This window comes from Galeopterus variegatus, unplaced genomic scaffold (genome assembly GCF_000696425.1).
Source record: "Galeopterus variegatus unplaced genomic scaffold, G_variegatus-3.0.2 Scaffold143, whole genome shotgun sequence".
Classification (NCBI taxonomy): Eukaryota; Metazoa; Chordata; class Mammalia; order Dermoptera; family Cynocephalidae; genus Galeopterus; species Galeopterus variegatus.
Genome location: NW_007726254.1, coordinates 868,103 through 894,471, shown reverse-complemented (window position 1 = coordinate 894,471; position 26,369 = coordinate 868,103). Strand labels below are relative to the sequence as shown.

At 38.7% G+C, this 26,369-nt stretch overlaps 1 protein-coding gene across 2 annotated transcripts in view; it reads left to right on the top strand.

The window, feature by feature from the left end:
• The window catches only part of UBE2R2 (ubiquitin-conjugating enzyme E2R 2), a 108,225-nt gene continuing 81,856 nt past the window's right edge, over nucleotides 1-26,369 (top strand). Inside the window, exon 1 of one of the 2 annotated variants that reach the window (XM_008590958.1) lies at nucleotides 1-325. In XM_008590958.1, the coding sequence (XP_008589180.1) occupies nucleotides 149-325 (177 nt within the window). In that variant the 5' untranslated portion in view covers nucleotides 1-148. The remainder of the gene's footprint in view (nucleotides 326-26,369) is intronic. The other variant, XM_008590962.1, reaches the window with a different exon arrangement.

The following is a 26,369-nucleotide window of genomic DNA, read 5'->3' as shown; positions in this document are numbered from 1 at the left end:
CGGGCCGTCTGAGGCCTGGTCCGGCCCACCGGGTGTGTGAAGACAGGGGCCCGGTGCGGCCCGGCCCGCGGGCGAGAGGAGGGGAGGGGCCTGGTCCGGCCCAGCCGGTGCGTGAGGACTGGGGCCCCAGCCCGGCGCCGCCGCCGTGATGGCCCAGCAGCAGATGACCAGCTCGCAGAAGGCCTTGATGCTGGAGCTGAAATCCCTGCAGGAGGAACCGGTGGAGGGCTTCCGGATCACCCTGGTGGATGAGTCCGACCTCTACAACTGGGAGGTGGCCATCTTCGGACCCCCCAACACCCTCTACGAAGGCGGCTACTTCAAGGTACTCCCACCCCCTCCCGGACCTAGCTTCCCCGGCGGAGGCCTCGGCTCCTCGGCGCTTTCGGCTGTTTTCGCGGCCAGCAGTGTGAGCGCGGCTGAGTGGAGGGGGCTTCTCACCTCGGCAGCCCCCTCCCCCATCCGTGGAGGCAGGAAGGCCTTGCTCACCAAGTGCCTTTTCTTTGTCATGGGGGCGGGGGCGGGAGCCCAGACTGCACCGGGAAATGGGAAAGCCTCTCTGGCTCGGGTTGTGGCTACCGGAGAAGGAGGGCTGTCTTTGTTTTGTTTCCTCAGCTGAGGGTGTATGGAAAGAGAGGTGGTCTGTCTTTCCTTTCTTCTCCCATCCGAACCCCCTGTACGTGGGCTGGAACTGCCCCAGAGGGCAGAGTGACCTGCACTTATTGAATTGGACTTTTCTTTTTTGGGGGGTGGAGGTGGGGGAGGGCTACTAGCGTGTCATTCCAGAAGCTGCCTAGTGCCCTAACATTTTGAGGATTTGTTGGGCTTCTAGGGTAGTGGTAGTTCCAACTCTGCATTCCAGTGGGCGGTAATGAAGAACAGGACCCTAGGGATGGTAAAAAAAAAAGGGGGGGGGGTGCCTGCGTTTTCTTGCCATTATCCACTTGGGGGAACTTTAATTTAGCCCTCTCTCTGTCCTCATTCTCCATTTACCTCAGTCCGTAGTTCTTTCAAAATGCCCTTTGTCCTCACCCTGCTACCAACTTTATTAGCCTTTTTTTTTTTCCCCCCTGCATGTAGATATTCACAGAGGGTGGACCATGTAATCTGGGGAGATTGGTAGTTTCTCACTTTGAGGAGACAAAATTGAAACCTTTTGCCTTCAGGTGGTTAACTTTAGCAAGAGGGGTCGTCTCGCAAATGAAAAGTATTACCTGAAGTGAGATGGTTTCTCTGGGTGGGATGGCTCCTTAGCGACCATAGACATTGTGTCTATTGTTTCACGTGATTTTAGAAAATAGGTTATTATCATTCGGGAACCCAGTGATTTTTTTTTTTTTCTAACTCCAAGATTACAAAAAAAAGTACCTTGGAGATGCTGAATTTTTGTTTTGTTTTTTAGCGTTTTGCAGGGTGGAATCACAGATTGAAGATTTGAATGTTTTAAATAGTGGAGGTAGAGACAGAGGAAATGAGTACTTAGAAATCCATTTAATTTAATTTTTTTTTCAGTTTCTAAAATTAAGTAAAATAGGCCAGTGAGTCAATTTTAGTTTGTTTTGAAGGGAGGGGTTATCTTGGCACAAGTTTTAAATGAGTATCTTAGTCATGTAGTTGTGATGTGTATTTTTAGGACTACTCAATTACTTAACTCTTGTTTTCTACCCTTCTAAAGCTAGAAGCCTCAGTTTCAGGCTTGAAATTGGGTCAGCTTTTTAGAAACTTGGACTGATGTGGGAATGTTTAATATTCACACCTGTGACAATCATTGCATACCTACTAAAAGCACATTTTTAGAATATCGTGTAAGATACCAACTGTTTCATCTTTTGTGGTCAGCGTATACTATACTTTTCAGATGCAGGTATTTAAAATTATGTAAACGTACAAGTTATTAGTAACAAGTTGGAAAAGGTATTGCTGTGTCCATGTTGAGACACATTCTCTATTGTCAAATGTAAATTTTAATTTATAGATGCTGGAAAAATTAGTTGCACGAAATGGAATTTATGTGATAACATTTCTAGCAAAATCTGCTGGCTAGGAGCCGGCCCGTGGCTCACTCGGGAGAGTGTGGTGCTGAGAACACCAAGGCCACGGGTTCGGATCCCATATAGGGATGGCCGGTTAGCTCACTGGTGAGCGTGGTGCTGACAACACCAAGTCAAGGGTTAAGATCCCCTTACCGGTCATCTTTAAAAAAAAAAAAAAAAAAAAAAATCTGCTGGCTAACTTTATTGGAATAAAGTTTGATTTCCAAAAAGTATCATTGTTTGGGACAACTCATAGTGAAGGTAAATGGGTAGTAGTTAGAATAATCTCACTCCAGTGCAGTTTGTTAAGCCAAACAAAACAAAACTGTGTGAAAGAAAAAAAAATTGTAATATTTTTGCCTAAGTAACTGGGAAAGGACTGTGGAGAACCCTCTCAGTTTGGAACAGGTAATATGTAAGGATTTCCTGTAGTATATACTGATTTAAATTAAATACTTTTAATTGGGCCGGCCCGTGGCTCACTCGGTAGAGTGCGGTGCTGATAACACCAAGGCCCCGGGTTCGGATCCCACACAGGGATGGCCGGTTCGCTCACTGGCTGAGCGTGGTGCTGACAACACCAAGTCAAGGGTTAAGATCCCCTTACCGGTCATCTTTTAAAAAAAAAATAAAAAATAAAAAATACTTTTAATTGCATTCCTGTTTAACAAGAATGGCTTGATCTCCTATTTTGTTGTTTGTGTTGAGTTTCTTAATCTTTGAGTGTTTTTTTTCTTTTAAGCCCAAATGGAAAGGAGAGGAATCTTTGAGTGTTTTTACCTCTAATTCTGACATATAAAAATATATGAAAATTCTTAAATTGGTTTTACATTTTAGTTTTGTTTGAGAAGTTTGTTCAATTTTGCATTTTCTTCTACTTTTCCCCTTATTGTTTGGCCTTTTATCCCATTAGTCCTTTGTTGGAAAAAGACAAATTTATGGTCATGAGCTGTTAACAGTAGAGTTAAGTTTAAAACCTTTGTTTTTTATTTCACTGCCTTTGTCTTAAAACAAGGGTTTTAGTGTGTTCCATTGCAGCTGTGGTTAAAAGTTGGCACGGAGCTTCCCCTACCACTCTTCTCCCTAATCAAATGTTAGCCTTTGAACATTTAATATAATTTATTTTCAAGTTAAACTCTTTTCTCTATTTGGCATAATTGTTTGTGAAAGCAGGGGGACTGCCGGTAGTTCTTTACATTTTTCACAATGTAACTCCTTTAACTTTTACTTAATTAATTAATAGGTTTCTAACTGGCCTTTTTCACCATGAAATAGTTGGCTTCAGTGTGTTTTAACCACAGGATCTGCATTGGAGACTTGGGAGACCTGTGTTTTATAATTTTTTTTTGTTTCATCCTGCGTTTGCTTATTTAATAATCTCTAATCTGTGTGATTCTTATCTTTGAGGGGTATGGATAGATGATGGGCAAAGGTAATTTCTTCTGTCTGTTCTGCATGTTATAAAATCTTTTTTGATTTTGCCATCTTTTTTGTCTAGTTTCTTGATCTCATTAACCGACTTTATGAATTTCTTTGCTGCTTTGAATTTTTCCTCTAGGGGTCAATCACAAAAGACAAAGTAGGAGATGTCTTAGAACACTGAGAACACCTCTGAACTTACTTTGCTTTGGAGCAAGTCAGGCTTTTAATATGTTGCTGGAATAATAAATTGTTGATCAAGTCAGCTGTTGATGAAGACTTTTAACAAGTGTACCTCCTTTTAACAAGTTTATCCCCTTTCCTTAAAAAGGAACTATCTTTTCAAATAACTCCTGATAATAACTTAGTGTGGGTACTTTGGTATAGAATCTCCTTGGAACTCCTCCTGCATTATTTATCTAAAAGCTTGATAGGCAGACTAGAGTCAGAAATAGTGCCTCTTTCATGGTATGCATAACATAAAAGTTTAAATGATATAAAAAGCTTAAAGTATTGCAGTTGACTTTTTGTAGTTTTGGTTTTATTAAATAATCTCATTGAGGTAATGAAATATAGGTGTGTTCTATTTTTAGAAAACACCAAACTGATAATTTAGAAAGTGTTTGTTATGGGCCGGCCTGTGGCTCACTCGGGAGAGTGCGGTGCTGATAACACCAAGGCCCCGGGTTCGGATCCCACATAGGGATGGCCGGTTCACTCACTGGCTGAGCGTGGTGCTGACAACACCAAATCAAGGGTTAAGATCCCCTTACCGGTCATCTTTTAAAAAAAAAAAAGAAAGTGTTTGTTATATACTTGAAGCTTTCCATAAGAGGAGTACTTCTTTATTAGATTTAACACTGACTTATATTAAAGAATCTCTTCAATAGATAATATTCTTTTTAGATTTAACACTGACTTATATTAAAGAATCTCTTCAATAGATAATATTCTTTTTAAAATAAAGGAATATGCATTTTTTGTTATAGAATAAATGAATCTATTTTCTGCCTGCCTTCACCCCCCCCCCCAAAAAAAAAGAACCCACCATGCTTAACCTATGTGTGTCCGGCAGTTTCATTTTAATTATAGCATACTCTATTTTATGACTCTGTAATTCTTAATATATAGTTGAAATAATTCCTTGAAGAAAGTGATTCTGAGCCATTTTAGGATATGGATTCTTTTGAGAAACTGTTGAATTTTTTTCAGAAAAAATGGGCACACATAACATAAGCTAATTTGTGTACATTGTCAGAGGGTTAACTAATGGGTTAAGAATCCCTATTTTAAGGGATTTGGATAGGCTATTTCAAAAAACTAAATAACTTTAAAAATTATAAAAGTAACGTGTTTTTTTTTTTCATTTTTTTCTAACAGTTGTGTGATGAGTCTTAGTCAGTTAAAAAATTCTTAGTTTTTTTTTTTTTTTTAAAGATGACCGGTAAGGGGATCTTAACCCTTGACTTGGTGTTGTCAACACCACGCTCACCCAGTGAGCAACCGGCCATCCCTATATGGGATTCGAACCCGTGGCCTTGGTGTTATCAGCACCACACTCTCCCGAGTGAGCCACAGGCCGGCCCAAAATTCTTAGTTTTAAATCTTTTCCGGGTTAACTTTCAGAATATCTCTTACGGCAGTTAGCTGTGACCTTTTTTACTCTTTGGTGGCTGGCCTGTACAGAAATCAAACCCTGGACCTTGGTATTGTCAGCACCATGCTCTAACCAGCTGAGCTAACTGGCTAGCCCAACTGTTACCTTTTCTGAAAGCTGAAGTTGTCTTGAGTGCTGGGTGAGCTCAGGCACTGTAAATGGAAACATAGTTAATGTCCAAGGATTTGAGACACTAAATAAAGTTTTAATTTTTGATTTTTAAAAAATTTTTCAAACCAGTTATGACACCTTAGTATTTCATAGAATATGTTTTTATTTCTATTTAGTTGATTTCAACATGCGTATTTTTCTACTTTAAAAAAATGTTTCTTAAAGGTTATTAATTGTCTCATGAAAAATCCACACTATCACCTCACATAAAAGTGGCTGCAGAATCTTTACTCTTCATGCTTTTTGCCAGTATCAACATTGGCCTTTGCAGTGCCTCTGACTTTCTTCATTCTGTTCTTGTGTTCCTTTCACTATTTTCTTTAGGTCTTTTTCTATTCATAAAGGCTATGTCTTGCAAGTCTATGTTTGGGTTCATATTGTCTTGCTACTTCCAAAATGGTTTCTGAATCCACATACAAAGATGACATCTGGTGTGGTCTTGTACATTTTGGCTAGTTTTTCCCGAATTTCTGTCTTAGGTACTTTTGCCTTCTCAGGATGAAGGACATCAATGACCATTTGTTTCCTCTGAAGTAGTCCATTGGTTATGAACTTCCTGGTCTGGATAGTTACTGTGTTGTTCTGAAAATATAACACACTAGTTAATATTTTCTACTTTTTAACATCCCTTAAATTGGGATGTTCAGGTCTTAGAATCCATGTCTCTTAAATTGGGACTTCAGGTCTTAGAATCCATGAAGTCTTTTAATTGCCATCAGCCAAGTGGTACTTGTGAGCTAGTTGTGAGTGAACCTTCCATTGAAATCTTCTGATAATTTTTTTTCTTAAATGTTAGCATCAGTGTCTTAGATTTGATAAAATAAGAATTATTTCTTCTTGGAGTGAAGGATTTGGACCCTATTTAATTTGCAGCATGTGGATTCCCCTTTCTTCAGAGATTTGTTATTAGTAAATAGTGTTTATTGAGCAAAGGCAAAGTGCTGTAGGAAAGGTCACTCCCTTATAGACAGGAAGGGAACATTGATAACCTTAGAGTTTTTGTGAATGAATTTCATAAAAATCTTTGTGCTGACTTTAAAATGTAGAAATGTGAGGTATAGGTGTTACTGACATGATTGAAAATGGTAATTAAAAGCAAAGGTTTAAGGCCAGATAGAGCATTTGTCAGCAAAACCGTAATCCATAATGATAAAATGTTCTGTTCATCTTTCTCAGTATTAGTGATCTAGCCTAAGGTTCTAAAAGAACCTGTCTATTGGAGACAAGTGAGTTAAAGGAGGCCATCTTCAAATTGTTTTACCTCTGCTAACACAGTTATGGGAAAATAACAGTGAAGAAGAGTTATAAATTCAGAGTTTAGAATTACGGAACTCTGTCTTACTGAAAGATCATATTTAAAAGGTTTAAATATGATTTTAAATTCTTTTATGTTCCAGAAATTCTTTTTTTTTTTTTTTTCTAAAGATGACTGGTAAGGGGATCTAAACCCTTGACTTGGTGTTGTCAGCACCATGCTCAGCCATTGAGCTAACCGGCCATCCCTATATAGGATCCGAACCCGTGGCCTTAGTGTTATCAGCACTGCACTCTCCCGAGTGAGCCACGGGCCGGCCCTACAGAAATTCTTTTGGACTGTTTCACATACAACTACATGGATATCTTAGTAAGACTGAGTCTCTTTGAATTTGTTCTGTCAACACTGAACTAATTTATTTCAACTTTATTCAAGGTGAAATTTTTATTCAGAGTTTATGCTATATACCTCTAAATGAGTTGATTCAGAAGTGACTAGAATGACAGATATTAAATTGAAGAGATAATTTTAGTTCATATGCCAAGGTTTGATATTACTTAAATGATTTCATAGTCCACTTTAAACACCTTTACTTGATTTGTTTTAGTAACAAATATAAAAAATGTTTGGTTATTGTCTTAGGCTGCTGTAACAAATTACCATAGACTGAGTGGCTTATAAACAACAGAAATTTATTTCTCACAGTTCTGGATGCTGGAAGTCAGAGATGGGGTGCCAGCATAGTTGGATTTGTGAAGGCCCTCTTGGGTTGGATAACTTCTTGGATCCTCACGTGGCAGAAGGAGAGTTACCTCTCTCTTCCTCTTCTCATAAGGACACTAATTCCACATGGGGGCTTCACCCTAGCGACCTAATTACCTTCCACAGGTCTCACCTTCTACCATCCTATTGGGAGTCAGGGCTTCAACATATGAATTATAGGGGAACATAACCATGTAGTCCATAATAGTTATAATACAGATAATAAGTTGAACTGCTGTTATAAACTTATTGGCAAGGTAAATAGAATGAGCAGTTGAAACGTGCCAAAATCAGGATCCCATTTTAAAAAGTCTCATTATTTTTTTTTTTTTTTTAAAAGATGACCAGTAAGGGGATCTTAACCCTTGACTTGGTGTTGTCAGCACCACGCTCAGCCAGTGAGCGAACCGGCCATCCCTATATGGGATCCGAACCCGGAGCCTTGGTGTTATCAGCACTGCACTCTCCCGAGTGAGCCACGGGCTGGCCCAAGAGTTAAATTTTTCAATTCTGTATTGGTTTATACTTTAAAAATAATGCTTTGATACTTTTCTAAGTATATTTAAGGACCATAGGGAAACTTGAGCATAGGGAAACATTTTTTTTTGTTGTTCTTCCAGTTGAGTATGTGGTATTTTTTACTTCTATTATAATAGCTTCTTTACATCAGTGTCATAGTTTTCATCTATTGTGTATTTAGATTTTCAGTTTTCATAATAATTCAGTTATCTGCTTTTCTGTATTTGCTGCATGGGCAGTTGAGTTTTAATTTGAGGCATAAATCCCATGAAATCATTCAGATTGTGTGGCTCATGTAGTAGAATACATAGTAATTCAGATTTTAAATTGAATGATTACTACCTTGTTGAAAATAACCATGGCTCCATTTACAAGATTCTATTAAGAATTGGCAAAGACTTGGACAATATGTAGAAAGAGATGGCTTAAAGCTTAGAAAACAGAATTTTAAGTTTACTTATAACTGTAACCTAATATATGTAATAAGGCAAAACAAACAAGCACCCACACACAAAACACAAGTTTTTTCAAAAGAATATTTTCTTTCATATGATTTGAAAATTTTCAAATGGTTGGCACAGGCACAGGTAAACTTAGTCTAATATTTTATATTCACATTTCATTTTTAACTAAATAATAGTGTTACTCAGATTATTCACTTTTTCACCAGAGTCAAATCTGAATCACTTTCACATGATAAAAAACAAAAATCAAATAGAGTCCACACTAAAAAGTAAAGATTTGCCACTAATAAGGACTTTAAGAAGAATGTGCAATATGCTCTGAAGGCAGTTCTCAAAAAAAAATCCTGAGTTGTTTTGAGCAATGGTTGTGTAGCACTGTTGGAGTGTATAGCCAGCCTTCTGAGGTGTTTGAAGGGGCAAAGCTCAGAAGAGTTTTGGTAGTTGTATTTAAAAAACAAAAGAAAACACTTATTACTTAATTAGGAAGGCCCGTCTTGGTCTTATCACTTAATTGCTCTTTCCCCCACTGGCTAAACAGAGATAGAAATAATGATATATTTAAGCTGTTAAGGAGTAACCACTGAGGAAAAAACTCAATGCTGATGTTTAAAGAAAAAAAAAAAAGGGCATGATAACTATGCCCTCGGGGTTCCTATGCTGAGTTCTTTGGAATTTGTTAATCATGTTTCAACATTTACAAGGATGACAAAATACGTTAGATAAAGAAAGTAAAATTTTATTTAGATATGGAAATTCTGTAGAATTTAGATTAATATTTAAGTAATCATGTGTTAAAAGGGCTTTAAAATGGGAAGAGCACTTCTTGAGTTTGAACTGATAAGTCTTTACCTTTGTTTCTGAAGTTGCTCTTTTATTGGTAAATTGTTGAATAAGTTAGGTACAGGGAGGTTCCTTGAATAAAAACAGTGCTAGTTGGGCCGGCCCGGTGGTGCACTGCTACAGTGCGCCGTTTGGGAGCGCGGTGGCGCTCCCGCCGAGGGTTCGGATCCCACATACAGACCAGTTCCGCTCACTGGCTGAGCGAGGTGTGGGAGCAACACCGAGGGTTGCGATCCCGTTGCCGGTCCCGGTCCGGTACGGGCGCGACACTGAGGGTTGCGATCCGTTGCCGGACACGAAAAAAGACAAAAAAAAGGAAAAAACAAAAAAAACAGTGCTAGTAGGTGGTAAACTGGAAATGAAATCTTATGAGGACCTGTAACTATTATTAAGGAAATCAGTTACCGTAGCCCCTTCCCACCCCCTCCGCCACCTGCAGTTTTAGTTTCCGAGGTCAACCACAGTCCAAAAACATTAAGATATTTTGAGAGGGAGGGAGAAGGGGGTGAGACCACATTCACATAATTTGTTATAGTATATTGTTAAAATTGTTCTATTTTATTATTATTTTGTTACTTTCTTACTGTGCCTAATTCATAAATTATACTTTATCATAGGTATGTACTTGCATGTAAAGGAAAGAACAGTATATATAGGGTTTGGTACTATGTAGTCTCAGGCATCTACTGAGGTTCTTGAAACATATCCCCTGCAGATAAGTGGGAACTACTGTGTTTCCAGCTTTATAGTTTCTTTCCTATTGTAACCAAACCTAGTAGTGTGTGAGTCTATATAAACTCTTAGATTATGAGTTCTTTAAGAAATGTCACTGGGTCTTATTTATCTTTGAATTACCTTAGCATTTGGCATAGGACCTAAAATGGTGATACTTAATCTTCTCTTGGGTTACATCATTTGAGAATAACAGTCTTCACCCCATCCCCCAAATTCTGCATGCAATTTCAAGGAATTACTGATACCTAAGTTTTTTCCACAGACCTCAGGTGATTCAGCCCCCAATCTGGAACATAGTGGTTGACTAGTGACTAAATATTTAGATTGCTCTGTTCTTCCAGTTGTGCTTTTCCTTTTGGGAAGAAATTGGATTTTATTTTGGAGTTTTCCATTAGTGATATTTTATCAAGTTGGCAGGTTGCTTCAATTAGATCTAATGTTCTTGGTGACTGAAGATTTAGCTAGAAATTAATTATGATTAAAATCTTGGTTATATAGTTAATATAGCAAATTAGAATCCTTGTGTATGGCTCCTCCTGTAATTAAACTAACTTAGTGTGGAAGGTTAAGAATTCTGGAGCAGAGATGACGGACATTAGTAGAACCTGCCAGCAGCAATAGCAACCTTAACTTCATTTGGAAAATCTAATAACAAAATAAACCCAGTTCTGTTTTAGCCCTAATGTTTAGGATACTGGAGGAAGTTAGGATCTTTTAAAAGCAGACTAGAAGTGCATTTTAGAAGTGAAGTGCAGAATTTCTTACAAAGTGGAGGCTTTTAAAGTAGTGACTGGCCGGCCCGGTGGCGCACTGCTACAGTGCGCCGCTTGGGAGCGCGATGGCGCTCCCGCCGAGGGTTCGGATCCCACATACAGACTGGTTCCCGCTCACTGGCTGAGCAAGGTGCGGGCGCAACACCGAGGGTTGTGATCCCGTTGCTGGTCTGGTCCGGTCCGGTACGGGCGCGACACTGAGGGTTGCGATCCGTTGCCGGACACGAAAAAAAGACAAAAAGGAAAAAAACAAACAAACAAACAAAAAAATAAAGTAGTGACTGCAAGTATTATGAATATTCTAGTGGTCCTTGATAAATTAAATGAATTAGAATGGTTAGAAAAGTACATTTTTATAGCTCTTCCTGTGCTTTGGTAATATTGTACATGTATGCATTTTGTTAAAGAAAAATCTTTTGTGAAGTTTAGCCAGATATGTGTATTTGATTCTTTTCCACCTATAGAGTCTCTTAATTATAGACATTAACTACATATCGCCCATTTTCTTTACTTAAATACCTTGAGCAAGTTAATTCTTAACAAAAAATAGGGAGGGAACTTTTTTTTTTTTGTCTTTTTCCGTGTCCGGCAACGGATCGCAACCCTCAGTGTTGCCCCCGTACCGGACCGGGGACCGGCAACGGGATCACAACCCTCGGTGTTGCTCCCGCGCCTCGCTCAGCCAGTGAGCGGGAGCCGGTCTGTATGTGGGATCCGAACCCTCGGGCGGGAGCACAGCCGCGCTTCCCAAGTGGCGCACTATCCAGTGCGCCACCGGGCCGGCCCGGGAGGGAACTTTTTAAATAAGTTAAAATTTCTCTGTGTGTGTATTGTTACAAACAAACTTTTTTGGGGTGAGCTCATCTGTTGTTATTGTCCTAGCTACCAAATATATTCTGAAGACTTTTAAGTCTACATCTGCAATTAGACCTCTCGAGTTTTTGCCTACCTATTAGACGTTTCCATTAGTGTGTCGTATTGACACTAAAGATTTAAAATATTAAACTGAACTCTACCTTTTCCCATAAGCCTTCTATAGTCACTTTCCTGGACATTGGACACTGACTACCCATTCATGCACACCTAGAAGCTGGGAATCAGTTCAGATGATTTCTGCTTCGTTTGTATCCAGTTATTTTTAGTACCTCTAGTCTCTGGTATTGAACCCCTCCTCTTCATTCCTACTGCACCATATAAGTTCACTCTCAATTTTCAGTCACTTGGACTGTGACAGTAGCCTCTTAACTTTACCCTGTCTTATACCCTTTCAGTCTGTGATGCCACAAGAGTAACCTTTCTTTTTTTTTTTTTTTTTTTTTTTAAAGATGACTGGTAAGGGGATCTTAACCCTAGACTTGGTGTTGTCAGCACCACGCTCAGCCAGTGAGCGAACCGGCCATCCCCATATGGGATCCGAACCCGTGGCCTTGGTGTTATCAGCACCGTACTCTCCTGAGTGAGCCACAGGCTGGCCCCAAGAATAACCTTTCTAAAACCGTAATCTGACCTGTTCCTGTCAAAAAAAAAAAAGCTATCAGCTCATCATCAGCAATATTAAGTAAAAATTCCTTTTGTGGTATTACAAGGCCTTTCATGATCTGATTCTTGCTTACTTTTCCAGCTATATGAGAGCACCTCAAAAATTTCATGAAAAGATTCATATTATCTTTTAATTTTATTTTCCATGATCTTTTTTAAGTACTCTCATTATTTCCTGTTCTTGCTCCATAGGTTTGTCTTTGAAGGTGCCATTGCCTAGGTTGTCCTCTGTCTGGAATGCCTTCTCCAGCTTTTCTCCTGCAACCTTTAGTCCAGTGAACTACAACTTGTTTATTTATTTTGGCAGCTGGCAGGTACAGGAACCAAATCCTTGGCCTTGGTGTTAGAAAGCTGTGCTCTAACCAACTGAGCTAACCGATCAGCCCTCCAATTTATATTTTATGACCCAATGCACTGTGCATGACATCTTGAAAACTTCTTGGATTCCTCCCAACTAATTCCCCTTCCCCCAATTAGATTGTTTCAAAGCAAACCCATACATCATATTCTTTCATCCTTAAGTACTTGATTCCCTAAATGTAAGGACTTTAAAAACATCGTTTTATTCTTACACTTACTAAAATAAACAGTGATTTCTTTTTTTTTTTTTTTAAAGATGACCGGTAAGGGGATCTTAACCCTTGACTTGGTGTTGTCAGCACCACGCTCACCCAGCGAGCCAACCGGCCATCCCTATATGGGATCCGAACCCGTGGCCTTGGTGTTATCAGCACCGCACTCTCCCAAGTGAGCCACAGGCTGGCCCAAACAGTAATTTCTTAATATCATCTAACATTTAGTCAATGTTCAGACTTCCCCAGTTGTCTCATAGATACAGTACTTTTAAGTTTGTTTGAATCAGGATCCAAAATAAGGTCCACAATTGGGTTTGGTTGCTGTGCCTCTTAAGACTTTCTTAATCTCCAGATTTCCCTTCCCTCTTTTTCTTTAATAACAGCTTTATTGATGTAATTCACATACCATACAATTTATATTAAAATGTACAATTCAGTGGTTTTTTATTCAGATTGTACAACCATCACCACTATCCATTTTAAAACTTTTTCATCACCCAAAAAAGTAACCCATACCCATTAGCAGTCAACTTCCTATTTCTCCCCAAGCCCTAGGCAACTACCAGTCTGTTTTCTGTAACTATGGATTTGCCTATTTCATATAAATAGAATCATAATATATGGTCTTTTGTGACTGGCTTCTTTCTCTTAGTATAATGTTTTGGAGATTCATCCATATGGTGGCATGCATCAATACATCATTCCTTTTTATTATTAAATAATGTTCCACTATGTGAACATTTTGTTTATCCATTCATCAGTTGGACATTTAAGTTGTTTTCCATTATTTGGCTATATTATGAATAATGTTGCTATGAACATTTGTGTATAAGTATTAGTGGGAATATATGTTTTCATTTCTCTTGGGTATTTACCTAGGAATAGAATTACTGGGTCATCTGATAACTCTGTGTTTAACCATTTGAGGAAACACCAGACTGTTTTCCATAGTAGCGGCACCATTTTACATTTCTAACAGTAGTGTTTGAGGGTTCTAGTTTCTCTACATCCTTTCCAACACATGTTCTTTTTATTTTTTTCCCCATTAATTTGTTGGCAGTTGAATGTATTTAACCGTTGAACTGCTGTCTTTAATTTTAAGGAACTCACTGTTGGCATTTTATTACAAACTAAAGGGTATTATTACAGTACTTAGGTAATGGGAAGTTACTATGGAGGTTACCAGACATTTGTTATGAAGTAATCATGGAAAGTTCTAGCCCCAAACATAGTTAGCAACCTATTTTTTCCATCTTATTTCTTCTCTGCTTCAATTCTTAAACCTTCCCTTGCAGGACCTGAGCACATCTCAACTTCAGAATAGAGCTGGTTAAATTAGGCTAGTAGATTTGGTGGGGAAAAATATTAAGATCATGATGAACCTAATCTGTTGTGCAGATATTATACAGAAATGTAAGTTTCATACCATTAAACATGAAATTTAACATTTATTAAGGGTATTTATTTATTCATTTATTGTTTTTCTTCAAGCTAGTTTAGGAAAACAATTCAAGCAGAATGAAAGTCTTCCTCTCCCCTGAAAATCGCTTAACTGTTTAGTATGTAATCCTCCAGAAATATTCTATGCATATATAAACATATCTACGCAATTTAAAAATATAAATGTGATTATACTATAGGTGTCTTTCTGCATCTTTTTTTAAAACTTAATTCCTCTTGGAGATCTTTCCATTATCAATATTTATAGATTACCTCATTATTTGTAATTGCTGCACAGTATTCCAGTTGTCAAGCCAAAAGGGACATATTTTTGCAGATTTTTTTTATCTTTTTTTGTCTTTTTTCATGTCCGGCAACGGACCGCAACCCTCAGTGTCGCGCCCGTACTGGACCAGGACCGGCAACGGGATCGCAACCCTCGGCGTTGCTCCCACGCCTCGCTCAGCCAGTGAGCGGGAACCGGTCTGTATGTGGGATCCGAACCCTCAGCGGGAGCGCCGCCGCGCTTCCCAAGTGGCGCACTGTAGCAGTGCGCCACCGGGCCGGCCCTTTTTATCTTTTCTTTTTTGAGAACATTTGCAGATTAAAGGATATATGTATTTAAATTTTGCCAGATAGTCAAATTGCCGTTCAAAAAACTTATGTTGGTATATTGAACTCGAGTTGGAAGAGGCGAGTCCGGTCTCAAAATGGAGGTAAAACCGCCGCTTGGTCGCCCCAATCTGACTCTGGCTATCGGCGCTGCCACCGCCAGGCGGAGGAGGGCCATGATCCAAAGGAACCAGAGCAGTTGAGAAAACTGTTTATTGGTGGTCTGCGCTTTGAAACTACAGATGATAGTTGAAGAGAACATTTTGAGAAATGGGGCACACTCACTGTGTGGTAATGAGGTAGAGTTCAGTTTAATATTTTAAAGCTTTCCAGGGGCTTTGGTTTTGTGACTTCTGTGTTGAAGAGGTGGATGCAGCAATGTGTGCTCGACCTCACAAGGTTGATGGGCGTGTAGTGGAGCCAAAGAGAGCTGTTTCTAGAGAGGATTCGGTTCGGTAAAGCCTGGTGCCCATCTAACAGTGAAGAAAATTTTTGTTTGTGGTATTAAAGAAGATACAGAAGAATATAATTTAAGAGACTACTTTGAAAAATATGGCAAGATTGAAACCATAGAAGTTATGGAAGATAGGCAGAGTGGAAAAAAGGGAGGATTTGCTTTTGTAACTTTTGATGATCATGATAGAGTTGACAAAATTGTTGTTCAGAAATACCACACTATTAATGAGCATAATTGTGAAGTGAAAAAAGCTCTTCTAAACAAAAGATGCAGTCTGCTGGATCACAAAGAGGTTGTGGAGGTGGAGTTGGCAACTTTATGGGTAGTGGAGGAAATTTTGGAGGTGGTAGAGGTAATTTTGGCCGTGGTGGAAACTTTGGTGGAAGAGGAGGCTATGATGGTGGAGGTGGTGGCAGCCAAGGTAGTTATGGAGGAGGTGATGGTGGATATAATGGATTTGGAGGTGAGGGTGGCAACTGTGGAGGTGGTCCTGGTTATAGTAGTAGAGGGGGCTGTGGTGGTGGAGGATATGCTGGTTACAATGAAGGAGGAAATTTTGGCAGTGGTAACTATGGTGGTGGTGCGAACTATAATGCTTTTGTAAATTATAGTGGACAACAGCAATTAAATTATGGACCCACAAGAGGGGTTAGTTTTGGTGGAAGAAGCTCAGGCAGTCCCTATGGTGATGGAAGTGGTAGATATGGTAGCAGAAGGTTCTAAAAACAGCAGAAAAGGGCTACAGTTCTTAGCAGGAGAGCAAGTGAGGAGTTGTCAGGAAAGCTGCAGGTTACTTTGAGACAGTTGTCCCAAAAGAATTAGAGGAACTGTAAAAATCTGCCACAGAAGGAATGATGATCCATAGTCAGAAAAGTTACTGCAGCTTAAACAGGAAACCCTTCTTGTTCAGGACTGCCATAGCCACAGTTTGCAAAAAGTGCAGCTATTGGCTAAAGCAATGTAGTGTCAATTAGATGCACATTCCTGAGGCCTTTTATCTGTTTTAGCTTTGTCTTTTTCTTTTCATTACGTCAGGTATATTGTCCTGTAAATTGTGGTAGTGGTACCAGGAATAAAAAATTAAGGAATTTTTAACTTTTCAATATTTGCGTAGTTCAGTTTTTCTACATTTTAGTACAGAAACTTTAACAAAATGCAGTTTTGAATGTGTTTCCTTGTGAGTTAACAAGTAAAGAAGATCGTTGTTAATTATTATTATGTATGAATTTTGCTAAAGGTAACTGTAATGAAATACCTGCTGACTTGCAGTTTAAGGGGAATCTATTCTCCCCATTTCCAAACCAAGATATGAATGGGTGCTGACATGTGGAGAGAGTAGATATTTGTATGTTTGCAATGGGTGTTTTAGATAAGTAGGATTGGGTATTTAAATTAGCATATTTGTGAATTTATTTATTTATTTATTTATTTATTTATTTATTTATTTTTTTGTCTTTTGTCTTTTTTCCGTGTCCGGCAACGGATCGCAACCCTCAGTGTTGCCCCCGTACCGGACCGGGGACCGGCAACGGGATCGCAAGCCTCGGTGTTGCTCCCGCGCCTCGCTCAGCCAGTGAGCGGGAACCGGTCTGTATATGGGATCCGAACCCTCGGACGGGAGCGCCGCCGCGCTTCCCAAGTGGCGCACTATCCAGTGCGCCACCGGGCCGGCCCAGTATTTGTGAATTTAATAGCATTAAGATTACCTTCAAATGAAAAATTTCAAAATTCAAAAAAAATTATGTTAATTTATATTCCATAATATATATGGATATTCTCAACTGTACAGTTTTGTAAATCTGATAAATCAGTCTTTTTTTTAAAAAGATGACCAGAATGGGGATCTTAACCATTGGCTTGGTGTTGTCAGCACCATGGCCAGTGAGCAACTGGCCATCCGTATATAGGATCCGAACCCGTGGCCTTGGTGATATCAGCACCGCACTCTCCCAAGTGAGCCATGGGCCAGCCCCTAAATCAGTCTTTATAGGCCGGCCTGTGTCTCACTCGGTAGAGTGCAGTGCTGATAACACCAAGGCCACGGGTTCGGATCCATATAGGGATGGCCGGTTTGCTCACTGGCTGAGCATGGTGCTGATAACACCAAGCCAAGGGTTGAGAGCCCCTTACCGGTCATCTTTTTTTAAAAAAATAAATAAATAAATCAGTCTTTATAATGGTTGTTTCTTTTCATTGTGAGTAAAATTTACCTTGCTTTCATGTCATTCGCCATTTATAATACTTATGCAAGTTTTCTATACTTGTTACTTGTCCTTTGCCTATTTTTCTTTAGGTTGTCTTTTTTTTTTTTTGGACTTTGATAAAGGCTCCTGGCATGAAGGAAATTAGTCATTTGTCATAGTATTGCATGTTGCAGGTATCATTTCCCTATGTGTCATTTTTTAATGATGTAATTTAAAATATTAACTTGTACTTGGAATTTTGTTCAAAGTTGAAGACAAGCACAGAGAAAATTGCATTGTCCCTGTCATGACAGAAGAATTTGTAGGGTTTAGAGTAAACGCTTCTAAACTATTGTCACATGGATTATTTGTATCCTTTGAACAAACTTAGTGATGTGCAAACTGATTCAGAGGTACCTGTATTTTACTGTCTAGGTGGTAATAACATTTTTTTAGAATATAGAATAAAATGTTTATCTTCAGTTACAAGTTGACACATTTGTTGTAGAAAGTTCTAAAAGTTCCCAAAACTGTGAAGAAAAAAAATCACTTAAAATGATGCTATCCAGAAATAGTATTTTAAATATATTTTCTGCTGAAATATGCTGTATTTCAACTAAAAAATTAGATACTGTGTATCTATTTTTTTAAACTTTACACTCGTTGGAATATTTTTCCAAATATCCATATGTAACTGTTTTCCTTTTGTTGGACCTGGAGATTGTTTATTTTGCTTTCTAAATGATACTATGTTGAACACTTCTTATATCTATATGTGTTTCTCACATAAGTTTCTGATACTGGGTCAAAACTTGTAGACATTTGCATATTATCATATTTAGAGAGGTTTTTTTTTTTTTTTTTTTTTTTTTGCAGCTGGCCAGTAGAGGTATCTGAATCCTTGACTTTGGTTTTACAAGGCTGTGCTGTAACCAACTGAGCCAACCAGCCAACCCCTAGAGAAGATATATATTATTTTCTCTTTTTCTTTTGTGGCAGCTAGCTGGTACAGGGATTGAACCCTAGACTTCGGTGTTATCAACACCATGCTCTAACCAACTGAGCTAACCAGCCAGCCCTTGAAAAGATATTTTGAATTGTTTTTTACAAGGTAAAGTGCAGCATTAAATATGTCCATTTTCTGGAGGGTAAGGGAACCGTTAAAGAAGTGGCTACTATGGTCTTGGTTTTAAAAATCTACTTACAGAAAGTTAAAGGAGCTAGCATAGGGCCGGCCCGGTGGCGCACTGGATAAGTGCGCCGCTTGGGAAGCGCGACGGCGCTCCCGCCCGAGGGTTCGGATCCCACGTACAGACCGGTTCCCGCTCACTGGCTGAGCGAGGCGCGGGAGCAGCACCGAGGGTTGCAATCCCGTTGCCGGTCCCCGGTCCGGTACGGGGGCGACACTGAGGGTTGCGATCCGTTGCCGGACACGGAAAAAGATAAAAGACAAAAAAAAAAAAAAAAAGGAGCTAGCATAGCAAAACAGTTTTGAAAAATGAGTAAAGTTGGAAGACTCAAAATATCCAATTTTAAGGGCCGGCCCGGTGGCGCACTGCTGTAGTGCGCCGCTTGGGAAGTGTGGTGGCGCTCCCGCTGAGGGTTCGGATCCCACATACAGACCGGTTCCCGCTCACTGGCTGAGCGAGGCGCGGGGGCGACGCCGAGGGTTGCGATCCCGTTGCCGGTCCCGGTCCGGTGCGGGGGCGACGCTGAGGGTTGCGATCCGTTGCCGGACACGGAAAAAGATTTAAAAAAAAAAAAAAAAATCCAATTTTAAGATGTACAGTTGACCCTTGGACAGCATGGATTTGAACTACATGGGTCCACTTATACATTGATTTTTTTCAATAAGTACAGCCAGCCCTCCATATCTGTGGATTCAACCAACTTCAGATCAGAACACACAAGATGTGGAATCTGTGTATATGTAGGGCCAATCTTTTCATATCAATGGGTTACAGGGAGCCGATTCTGGGACTCTCATAAATGTAGATATATCTGTTTTCTAGTAGCTAAGCATTAATGTTTAAAATCAGAGAATCTTTCTTTTTAATTGAAAAACCAAGGGCATAGTAAATTTCATCTTTTCATAATATTCATAATGTTGATCCTGGCAGAGAGTAATTACAGCTATAACCATAGGACACATGTCTGAATGGATGCTGACCCTAGAAGCAGCCTCTGTAGTAGCTTCTTTAAAAAAATCCCTGACCCCAAACTGCTTTTTATTTAGCTTGTTCAACATCTGAAACAGGTGCAGCTGTGTAAGCACTAAGATCATAACAAAACCATTCTGCAATTTTTTTTAACTTTTAAGATTTGCATATAGCAGTATTCACTTTCTTGGTATAGATGTGTATGTGTTTTAGTAGGTATATAGATTCTTGTAACCAGCACCATAAATAGGATACAAAGCAATTTTGGTATTCATGGGGGTTCCTGGAACCAGTCTTTCACAGATACCGAGGGATGACTGTACTATAAAGCTGCAGTAATCAAGACAATGTGGTATTGGCTAAAGGAACAGAATAGAGAGTGCAGAAGTATGAGGGTACTTCAAAAAGTTTGTGGAAAAACAGAACTGAAAGATAATACAAATCTTTCTATGAACTTTTTTAAGTAGCCTTGTACTCCTACACAAATAAAGCCAGTTGATTTTTTTTTTTTAACAAAGGTATAAATGTAATTCAATTGAAAAAAGATAGTCTTAACAAATGGTGTTGGAAAAACTGTAGAACATAACCATATGCAAAAATTAACTCAGCGGGTCATGAACCTAAATATAAGACACAAAGCAGTAAGTCTTAGAAGAAAGCATTGGAAAAAGTCTTTTTGACCTTGGGTTTGTTAAGACCTCTAATATACAACACCAAAAGCATTATGCATGACAGAAAAGTTAATAAATTGGACTTGATCAAAATTTAAAATTTTTGTTCTGTGAGGGACACAGTTAAGAGAATGAAAAGGCAAGCCATGGACTTGGAGAATATATTTGCAAACCACCTACCTGGAAAAGGACTTGTATCCAGAATTTATGAAGACCTTTCAAAACTCAACAATAGAAAAAACTGCAACAACCCAATTTTAAAAATGGGTCAAAGATTTGAGCAGGGACTTTTGGATGGCAAACAAGCACATGCAAAGGTGTTCAGCATTATTAGTCATTAGGGAAATGCAAATTAAAACCACAATGAAGTACAGTTTACATGCCCTTTAGAATGGATAAAATAAAAAGTACTGTGACACTGCTGAATGTTGATGAGAATGGGGATTAACTGGAACTCTCAAACTGCTAGTGAGAATGCAGAATGGTACAGCCACTGTGGTAAAGTCTGGCAGTTTATTAACAGAGTTAAATATACAGTTGCCATCTATCTCAACAATTCCCCTTCTAGGAGTTTATCTTAGAGCAATTAATGTTCAGGGGCTGGCTGGTTAGCCCAGTTAGTTAGAGCATGGTGTTGGTAACACCAACACCAATAGTTCAGATCCCTGTACTCGCCAGCTGCCCTGCCCCCGCGCAATGTTAATGTTAACACATCTTAGAGCAAGATATACAGTGCTGATGTTTTATCGTGTTTTTAAAGTGCCTTGCAGTCTAACCATATCTTAAGAACCGGGCTTAGTTTATAGCGTTCCATATAGTATTTATAGCTGGAAGAGATCTTAGTGATCATCTAATTTTACAAATAAGGACATTATGGCCTAGGGAAGGAAATAAACAGTGCAGTTACATGGAGAGTTTTTTGTAGATCTAACAGTACAACTCAGGTCTTAATGCTTGATTCATTGAGTCAGTGACAGTAATCACTAATAAGAAATTATTTCCTACCCTTTGGTTAAACTTTAGTTTCTATCGTAATTTTTTTTTTTTTTTTTTTTAAAGATGACCGGTAAGGGGATCTTAACCCTTGACTTGGTGTTGTCAGCACCATGCTCACCCAGTGAGCTAACCGACCAGCCATCCCTATATGGGATCCGAACCCGTGGCCTTGGTGTTATCAGCACCACACTCTCCCGAGTGAGCCACAGGCTGGCCCTTCTCTCGTAATTTTTTGAAAGTCACGTTTATGGAGATATAATTTACACTCATTAAAATTAATCTTTTTTGTTGAATGCCAGTATCTTTCAGTTTAATCCCCAGTTACATAGAAATTAGAGGCGGGAGAAAAAGTGAAGGAAGGCAGATTTCATTCAGTATAAGTAAGATTCCCAATATTTAGTGCTTTCCATAAGGATTAAAGTATTTGAGGAGGTGGTGAATTTTGTTCCTGGCGAAGTCAGACACATTTTGGATGACACTTTGGGGCATTGTTCTAAAAGGGTATTAAACATCTGTTAAGTGGTTAAACTGCTTTCAAATCATGTTGGAAACTTAAATGTAGATTCCTGGGTTCCACCTCATGCTTTATATAATCAGAATCTTTTGGGGTAGGACATGGGAATGTGGTGGGGATCGCCAGCTGATTCTGATGTGAAACAGGGTTTCTATTCCTGGGATTTAGTGTGATTCTCTGTTTTGCTTTGTTTTATTTTATTTTTTATTATTATTATTTTTTTGGCAGCTGGCCGGTTCAGAGCTCCAAATCCTTGACCTTGGTGTTATAACACTATGCTCTAACCAATTAAGCTAACTAACTGGCCAGCCCCTTGGTTTATTTTATGAGTGGAATGCCTTTATGTTCCAAAGATAAATACCTGTGAGTTCTTTATAGTCAAAAAAAGGGTACTCTAAAATTTATTGTTATGTTTATCTGGCTTCTTTCCTCTACTGCCAAATACCATGTCTCCATTCCTCCATGAAACATGCATACCTGGGAAAAAATAACCAAAAATTTTGGGCTTTGGAATTTTTATGTTAATAGCTTGCATAATTTTATTCTAAATATTTTTGTATATGATTTGTTTTATTTCGGTGGCTTTCTGATTCGGGGATCCAAACTGTTGACCTAAATTTACATTTGCTCTTCTTTTTTTTAATATATATTTCTAATGAATAAATAGTTCTTGATTTTCATTCAAATAAATAAATTACTTCAGAGCATATCAAATGTATTTCTGAGTCAAAAAAATTTTTTTTTTAATTTTTATTTTTTTCTTAAAGATGACCGGTAAGGGGATCTTAACCCTTGACTTGCTGTTGTCAGCACCATGCTCACCCAGTGAGCTAACCGACCAGCCATCCCTATATGGGATCTGAACTCGTGGCCTTGGTGTTATCAGCACCACACTCTCCCGAGTGAGCCACAGGCCAGCCCATAGAAATTTTTTTTAAGTAAATGAGAACATTAGTAGAAAATGGTACTGCTAACCTTAATATTTTAGCCTCTTAAATAATGCTTTACCATGTAGAGGAGGATTTGGGGCCTTTGTAGACTGTGATATATATTTTCTCATATTTAACTAAAACTATCATTATTAGTTTCAGAAATATGGAGAACATTTACTTTAAAGTTTATTCATTATTTTTGTTTAATTTATACTTTTATTTATTCAACAAATATTTATTGAGTACCTACTGTGTATCAAACAGACCCTGTTGTAGGTACTGAGGGTATAGTGAACAAAGCAAACAAAAATCTCTACTTCTTGGAGCTTATATTGTAGTGGGAAAGATAGGCAATGAAGAAAAAGTATATGATATCTTAGAAAGTAATAAGTGCTAAGGAGAAAAAAGTAAAGCAGAGAAGTAGGATCTGCAGTTGGGAAGAGGATATTAAAACAAATTTTGTGTGTGATATTATAGATATCCCTGAAGAAAGGTGACTTTTTGAGTAAGATGATAAGGAAAGGATGGAGCTGACTAGGAGGGTATGGCAAAGAGTATCTTTCTTACTAGAGAGCTGAAGAATAGTGTGTTATTTTTTATTGTATACCATACAATATTGTACACCCGTCTATTTGGGTTTATCAAATAAAAGGTGATAAATAAAAGTTGAATTGTATTTGTTTTCTGTTGTAAAGGCTTGAGGTTAGATTTTTTTTTTCTTTCTTTCTTTCTTTTTTTTGGTGGCTGGCCAGTAAGGGGAACTGAACCCTTGACCTTGGTGTTACAAGGCTGCACTCTACCAACTGAGCTATCCAGCTAGCTAGATTTTTTTAAAAAGTGTTATTTAGTGCAGCTGATTTCTTGGATTTTTTTGGGTTATGATTTAGAGTCTACAAGCAACTTTAAAAAAAAAAACAAAAAAAAACTTTTTTTTTTTTAGAATGGCTGGCTGGTACTAGGTTCCGAACCTGTGACCTTGGTGTTATAAGGCTGCACTCTAACCTACTGAGCTAACAAGCCAGCCCTACAAGCTACTTTAGAGAGATGATAGCCTCAAGGCTGCCACTTAAAACTATTGATATTTATTTTGCACTGGAGTTAGAGAGTAGGCATTATGTATTTTAGTGATCCTTTGAATATTATTGTGCTAAAACCTCATTCTTCCTTAATGTTAATTAATAGGGAGACAGTATAAAGTACTGGTTAAAAATGTGGGCTCTAGAGTCAGTCAGCTTTAGGCTCTTCAGCTGGGATCATGGGTAAGTTATTTAACTCCTGTATGTACTGGTTTCCTTTGTAAAATGGGGGGAAATATGGCATCTATCTTGTTAGGGATGCTGTGAGTATTAAATGTGTTAGTACATGTAGAAGTACTTACACTGTGCCTCCTATATAAAAAGCACACAATAAGTGTTAGTTGCTGTTACTGTTAGCAACACTGTTTTGAGTGATACTTTTCATTTTAAGTAGTGAACTTCCCAACAAATCCAAGAACCTTACAACAGTTTAATACCATTCACCCCCTTTTTGCTGTTTGTTCTATTGATGGTGTATATTTTGGTTCCACATCTATAAAGGCAGTATTATAATTGCTTTACATAGCTGCTTTGGTCTGAATGTGTACTGCCAAAATTTATGTTTTCAAACCTAATCCCCAATGTGATTAAGAGGTGGGGCATTTAGGAGGTGATTGGGTCATGAGGGCTTTGCCCTTGTGAATGGGAGTAGTGCCTTAAAGAGACTCCAGAGAGCTAGCTAACCCCTTCCACCATGTGAAGATGCAGCAAGAAGGCAATATATATGAGGAATGGGCCTTCACCAAACACCACATTAGTTGGTGGCTTGATCTTGGATTTCCCAGCCTCCAGAACTATGAGCATTACATTTCTGTTGTTTATAAACCACCTAGTTTATGTTATTTTTGTTATAGCAGTCTGAACAGACTAAGACAATAATTATTATATTTACTCTTTGTACTGTAAAATAAGCAGAAAATCTGTCTCAGAAACAGACACACCCTTTTTAAAAAAAATAAAATCTTGTAACCACACCCTTCAGATCAAGAAATAGAACTTTTCAGTCATCCCAGAAGCTGTCTACATGTTCCATTTTAATTATAATCCTTGCCCCCCCAAAAGAAAAAATAATCACTTCTGACTCTTAGGCATTTCCTTATTCTTTGTAGCTTTATCACCAAATGTGCATTACTAGACATTATAGTTTAGTGTTTTTCATTTTAAAAAACTTGATAATTTATTTTAAGTCTCTTTTAATCTACAGTTTACCCTTCCATCCCTTTCTTTTCCTTACAGTTTTTCTGTTTGAGAACTTGGCCTTTTGACCTACATAGTTAACCAAAGTTTGACTTTTACTGATTGCACACTCTTTGTCCTCTGTATGTATTAGAAATTGGGAGCTGGATCCAGAGACTTGATCAGACTCTAGTTTAATCCCTTTTGCAATAATACAGGCAGTGTTGTGTTCTTTCATTGGGAGGTACATGTCTAGTTTTCTTTTTTTTTATGATGGTAGCAGTTGTTGAGCTCAGTGCCCAGATCCATTAATTTATTGGTGGTTTCAGAATAGTGACATTATAATTCTCTGATTTCTTTTTCATTTGTTAGTTGGAATACTTTTGTTGAGAGATGCTTCTGCTTATCTACTGTTTAGTTATCCAGAGGTACAGTTCATATAGGAAAAGTAGGATACATATTTGATTCCTTACTTTTCTTTATTCTTTTTCATTTTTTTTTAAATGGATGACCAGTAAGGGGATCTCAACCTTTGGCTTGGTGTTGTCAGCACCACGCTCAGCCAGTGAGCAAACTGGCCATCCCTATATAGGATCCGAACTTGTGGCCTTGGTGTTATCAGCACCGCACTCTCCCGAGTGAGCCACGGGCCGGCCCTGTTTTTTTTTTAAATGGATGACCAGTAAGGGGATCTCAACCTTTGGCTTGGTGTTGTCAGCACCACGCTCAGCCAGTGAGCAAACTGGCCATCCCTATATAGGATCCGAACTTGTGGCCTTGGTGTTATCAGCACCGCACTCTCCCGAGTGAGCCACGGGCCGGCCCTGTTTTTTTTTTAAATGGATGACCAGTAAGGGGATCTCAACCTTTGGCTTGGTGTTGTCAGCACCACGCTCAGCCAGTGAGCAAACTGGCCATCCCTATATAGGATCCGAACTTGTGGCCTTGGTGTTATCAGCACCGCACTCTACCAAGTGAGCCATGGGCCGGCCTGAGAACCAGCTGTTTTAAAAAATATCATTATGAACTCATGGACTCATTTGATAGGCATTAATCAATAGCAGTTATTATTATTGAAGCTCAAATTATCCTATTTTGGGCCAGTTGGAGCCTCCTCACCCTGGCTCCTGAATGGCTTGATCCACTTCTGGTAGTCTTTGTAGCATCCTTCCTGTCTGGTATGACCAAGTGTTCTAGGCTTATCTTTTACATTTTCTGCCCTAGATTTATAACTAGTGGTTTCTCCAAGAAGCACTGGTTTTAGTGGGTAATGGTATTTGGAGAATGTCACGTGGGCTTAGGGATACTCACTGCTTTGAGTTGTCATTTCTAGGATAGTTGATGGGATACATATACATGTATGTATATATCTCCACACACATTTTTTTCTTTTTAACCTTTCCTATATTAT